At 33.5% G+C, this 5,731-nt stretch overlaps 1 protein-coding gene across 1 annotated transcript; it reads right to left on the bottom strand.

Annotated features, from left to right (window-relative positions):
* Positions 1-241: 241 nt before the first annotated feature.
* Positions 242-1,665, bottom strand: LOC121254001. Its single transcript, XM_041153953.1, has 2 exons — positions 1,199-1,665; positions 242-1,048 (listed from the first exon to the last, which is right to left on the bottom strand). Exons 1-2 carry the CDS (start codon positions 1,589-1,591, stop codon positions 500-502), a joined length of 942 nt encoding a protein of 313 aa, XP_041009887.1. The 5' UTR covers positions 1,592-1,665; the 3' UTR covers positions 242-499.
* Between the last annotated feature and the right edge of the window lie 4,066 nt (positions 1,666-5,731).

Genomic DNA, 5,731 nt, shown 5'->3' with positions numbered 1-5,731 from the left:
TACTTTATGCACTTACTCTCATATTGTTATTGATTTAAGCATTGGAGTTTACACAAAGCCACCAACGCCGTCTCTTCATTGCTGCAAGTGTCATCCGTGCGATTAATAGTGTAAAACACATCCTTAACACATGAATTGATCATGTGACAATTGCAGCTCAAGAATGGATGAGAATTATTGGGGATTATAAGTAGATACACAATCGAAAAGACCTCAGTGATGAAAGAGCAACATCTCAAAATTTTTTTAAGAGATAAAATCAAAATGATGATATAAACTGGTGTAATATAGACATGTTTATGTAGTTTATATACATAAATATGGATAAAAAGTATGTAACTTAATTGACATAATCTCAACCTCTAAAATGGAGGTATGAAGATCGAAACCCACTCTCCAAATGTAAATAAAAAGAAAAAAAAAATGCAATCTGGCTGATCATTTTCATAACAAACACGTCAACGTACAGTAATGAACTCCCAAACGACCACCACAAAGTTTACAATGTACTGCGGTGGTTGTTTCTCTCGAGAAATCCTTCCATGACCACTTTCTTCTTGTGCTCCTCTGAATCATAATCTTGATCGTGTGAATTATTTGGGTCCTTTCCGACAGTTTCACGCGATTTGCTCGCATTGCTTAAACGAGGAACGAAATAGAACCATGCCGACGTACAAATAACGGCGCACAACCGACCCCAGACCAACATAATCATCAAGGTTATCATGATAATGGACAAACCCACCACCGGATCGAGTTTCTCGGCCGATGATTCGTTTTCCCGGTGCCGGTTGGGTTTCTTCGGCATCGCTCGAGAGTTCGCCGACACCGACACGGGTAGAGAGAAGGTGGGTGAAATCGCGGCGAGGCGAGTGGCCGGCTTGTGATTGTTCTCCGGTGAACCGGGTTGGCTGGACCCGGTTCTTATGGCTTCTTTTCTCCGGTGAAAAGACAACCGTTTACGACACGTGTCTTCCTTGGAAATATCCGAATGATCCAAATGTTCCCGTCTTTCAAGGAGGATGTTCCGTGCTTGCCCGTACGTTGTCTGAAACGAAACAAAAGTGACACAAAAACTACTGAGATTCAGTGCATGCTATATTACGCCGGACGGTGTCCTACGAAATTAACGAACTTTGAGCTTAATTTCTTTAAATCATAAACAATTACAACTAAATGTATAAGTACAGTCGCAAACCTCTTGAGGTCTTTCCTTAGCCTTAGGCTTTTGATTCGAAGGAACCGGCGCAGGCACCGGAATCTGACTCGGCGGCTCATGATTGTGTACCGGAGCTTGGGGCAGCTTCGAAGTGAGCTTGTCGGGCTTTGACCTCGATGCAGGGACTTTGTGTTTCGGGTCTGATTTCTCGGATAGAGTGGATTCGACCGGCACGGTTTTGGTGCCGGTGGACTTCTTCATTCGGAATCTGGGCAAGAAAAACCAACCCGTGTTCTTCTTGCCATCTGATCGGATGGTTTTGACGGAATTTTGCTCGGAAACTTCTTCAGAAAACCCATAGCAGCAGGCCGGGATCAGGAAACAGGAAATTTTGGGTTTGGTTTGATGGGTTTTCTTCTGGGTTTTAGCCATGGAAGATGGAGAGAGAAGTCGGCATGGAGGAATGCGAAGACTGATGAAACGGTTGGGCTGTGTATACAATATATTTGCATACTTAATATATTTAATTTTGAAAACGAAATCTAATATATATATATATATATATATATAATTCAAATTTGTATTGTCGTATGTGTAATATCAAAATTATTAATGAGTAATAATTAATTCCACGTTGTGTTTTAGTTTTTTTCCTTATATTAATGAAAATTAAGATACAAATGAGTGAGTTGAGATCCAAACAAACTACCCATGAGAACAATTAAAGTGAAATAAAACAAAATCAAGTCAACAAGTTGATATGGTCACACGTTTTGCTAACGCGGAGGTTAAGAAATTGGCAGCTATATAAGAAATATTTGAAGTAATCTCTATGATAACACAGAGGACAAGTAGGAATTACAAAAGGAGAGGATTGTGATTTTCTATAATTTTTTAGAGTAATGTTAGATACGATCATAGAATATGTAAGTGCCACGCATTCCTTTTCAAAAATAGAGTTCACCATTAAAAAATTAAAATATTCACGTCATTTCATATGAGTGGTGCTACTTTGCTACTTGCCTAGTACCGCACTGATAGGCTAAATTGACTTTTTTTATTTTTATTTTTTTTCAATTTTTTATTCATATTTTTTTATCATTTTAAAACATTTTTAAAAAGATATAAAAAATATCAAAACACTAATAGTTACTTTCTTAACCATTAAGTAAAAAAAATTAAAATAAATGAGGTGTCAAATTTAAGTGTCAAAGTAATATTTTACTTCTCATATTTATTCTTTTTTTTTTCCCAAAAGAAGTGCAAGACACTTGGGTACTCTATAATTATAAATATTATTTATCAATTTTTTAATTCAAATATCTTTAATTTAGATAGATTAAAGTCTCGTTTATTTTTTATAACTATTCTTATCTTATCTCATCTAATCATTACAACTTTTTTAAATCTTCACACAAAATAAAATAAACATTCAACTTTTTCAAATCTCAAAATAAAAATAATATTAAAAAATATATTTTAATAATATTTTATTCAACTTAAATTTTATCTCAATTCATTTCATCTATTAAAACAAATGAATAAGCAAATTCTATCATATTTAATATTGAGATTCACGCAATTTAGAAACAACAAATGTCTGTACTACCTATATTTAAATTGCAAAAATGTTGTAGAGAATATTAGTTCAGAGAGAAATGGATCCACGATTTTAGAGATTTGGGTCGCATGCATGATGATTTGGAGAGGTGTTAATTTTGATTGGAAGCGAATGAGTTGGACCAGGAAGAGGAGGGATGACTTGGACTTTTGGCGTCTGAGTTCTAGTCTTTACACGTTTTCATATTCTTAGGTGCCTTAATATGCACAGCAACCGCCAACTGGACATAAAAGAATAAAAAAAAAAATAAAACAACTCGAGTAAATGGCGCGTACGTTCCACTTCTTGTGAGGTTAGGCTTAGCTTCTACAGTTCAGTCTTTTGATTTTTAACTGAGAAATGTTTTGATTATAAATAAATTATATAAAATTAAATTTATAAATTGAGATAATTTAACGTAACGGGATATATTAAATTATAAAATAATTTAATATATCACATAAAATTATATTAATTTATAAATTTATTTTTATAAAATATTTTTATAATTCATGTTATATTGAATTATAAAATTATTTTTATTATAAAATAATTTAATATATCACATAAAATTATATTAATTTATAAATTTATTAAATTATAAAATAATTTAATATATCACATAAAATTATGTTAATTTATAAATTTATTTTTATAAAATATTTTTATAATATTTGAGTACCTTTCTAGAATGTCAAGCCATAGTCAGAATTATTGAAAGTCGTCATTGTTATCTGTTTAACAAACTGTTTGCCCTTTGACATTAATGGATGATTAGAAACACAACCTCTCACACACAATAAAAAGATCAAGGGTTGATTTTCGTAAAGTGGAATTCATGCAAAAATTCTAGAATCACCAATCGGTACCGTTAGGTAAAAAACCAATTTTGTCCTTTTCGTTGTTGATAATTTATGTATACATGCATATAATTACAGTGTGTCTTGACCAAAAGCTAGCCAATATATATATATGCCAACTAGCTTTTGAAATTTGAATTTATATCCACGGGATTAATCTCAATTATTATATATATATATATATAGAATAATAATATATAGAATTACCAATGTTACTTTTCGTTCCCACTCTGTTATTAAGAAAACATGAATAGATCGCACTACAAGAAAAAATGTATTTGTGATTTTTTTTTTAATGAAAATGACTATTTACGATGAAATCAAACTTATTTTAACTTAAAATAGTCATTTTACTGGAAATAACTAGTCGCAAATAAACAATTTTCTTACAGTGTCGATCATCAAAACCTAGTTAGTTATTTATAGTGATCCTCCTTGTATCAATACTACTATGCAGCCATCATCTATATATAGTACTCTATTTAGCCCCATGAACATTAATAAAAGATCATGTTGGGTGCAATTAATTTGCATCTCAAAGATTATTTTTTCCACAATTATTTGTTAAGGGATAATATGATTTTGCGATCGTATTGCCCCTAGAATATCTTTTTTTCCCCTTATATTGGTGCTGGGTGTCTGGGAGTACTAATTAACTAGTCCTAACTAATTTCGAAGAGCACAAATGTTTTATAAAGAGTTTCCCGTAAGTGCATCTCTATTGTTGTTATTATATCCATCAACATGAAGAGAGGCAAAATCTAGTGATGGGTCACGCCTGAATGGTAAATCCCCTGCAAATACTTAGGAATAACACATATATAGCGTATTCAATGTCACTTTGTTTTCGAGTGAAAATAAGGCCTCCAATGCCTTTAGTTTCTTTCTATCTCATGTTTTTCTTTGGGTAAAGTTTTTTCCACTCATTTCTAGTGGTTGTAGGTTTTGTGGATGCCTACTCCCTCCTTTTCCTTTACTTTGGGTTATGTTGATTAGGCTGTTTTTGTTCTCTAGGGATTCAGTGGTTTTATTTTTGTTGTTGATGCTTATGGGTTGTGAAAATGATCATCGCGTTTGTTGTTGATGTCTGGGATTGAGCATTACTTCAGTGTATTTTTGTATATATGGTGCGATCTTGATTGATAGTCAAGTTGATGTTTCTTTAATGGGTACGGCTTTGTAAGAGTGGGTTGAGTCAGCTGATTGGAAGGTTGTGTGGAATTTTTGCATTTTTGTATGGGTTTCATTAGGATAGTACTCATGCTTGGCTGAAAGGTTGTGAACAATACATGACTTGATTTAGTAGGTCCCACGGCTCTTGAGAAGGCAAGTAGCTTGTTAGCAGTACTACCAGTACAAGGGTACGGTGTTATGATCATCCTTAATAGTTTAATCAAATTACTATTTAATAGTCTCAAAACTTTTGAATTAATAGTTAAGTCTTAAATAATTTGTATCCGAACAGGATTATATCACGAGTTTAAGTACTCACAAGGAAAGTGATTTATAGATTAGATTAAAATACCTTGATACTATGAGTAAACATATTTTTAAGTCGTTAAATATTGATAGAGAAGCGAAGCTACCAAAAGGAAAAGAATTATCACTAGATTAGCGTGTTCAATAGAGTGGGCAGTCATGGACATCAAATTCAGGAGTATAGTGAAATGTTATGATCTTGAGAGTTAAAGATTTAAACAGATTAATATCTAACAATCTTAAGACTTTTGGATCCAACAACCTTGAAACTTTTGAATCGATAGTTAGGTCTTTAACATAGGGACCAACATTTGCTCAACAAGACCGTTGGTTGTGGGACTAGGAGCAACTAGAAAAAGCTGCTAGTCCTCGAGGTGGGAGATAACAAATGTCCGTCGTAATCCTACCAACATTTCGCACATCGCTCGCTTCACGTCTAATGACATACTACTCCCCTCATGATAGGTATCTCGTAGCTTCAAAGTTCTTTTAAAAAAACTATAATTATTCTCTTAGCTTATATAGATCAGGCCATGCGCGCATGTGATCAGCACAGATCGGGCCGCCATCGTGGCAGCTTCTGTCCTTCACGAGATAGCCAAGTTGGCGGCTTGTTGTATAGGGCAGATAGAC

Source organism: Juglans microcarpa x Juglans regia, chromosome 3D (assembly GCF_004785595.1).
Source record: "Juglans microcarpa x Juglans regia isolate MS1-56 chromosome 3D, Jm3101_v1.0, whole genome shotgun sequence".
Taxonomy (NCBI): domain Eukaryota; kingdom Viridiplantae; phylum Streptophyta; class Magnoliopsida; order Fagales; family Juglandaceae; genus Juglans; species Juglans microcarpa x Juglans regia.
The sequence above is the reverse complement of the archived record's forward strand: the minus strand, read 5'-3'. Positions and strand labels throughout refer to the sequence as shown.

Excerpts from the sequence above, each read along its gene's own strand:
- LOC121254001 (XM_041153953.1), bottom strand. The coding sequence starts at position 1,591 with ATGGCTAAAACCCAGAAGAAAACCCATCAAACCAAACCCAAAATTTCC. Across the intron at positions 1,049-1,198 it reads CTAAGGAAAGACCTCAAGAG|ACAACGTACGGGCAAGCACG; the intron begins GTTTGCGACTGT and ends GTTTCGTTTCAG.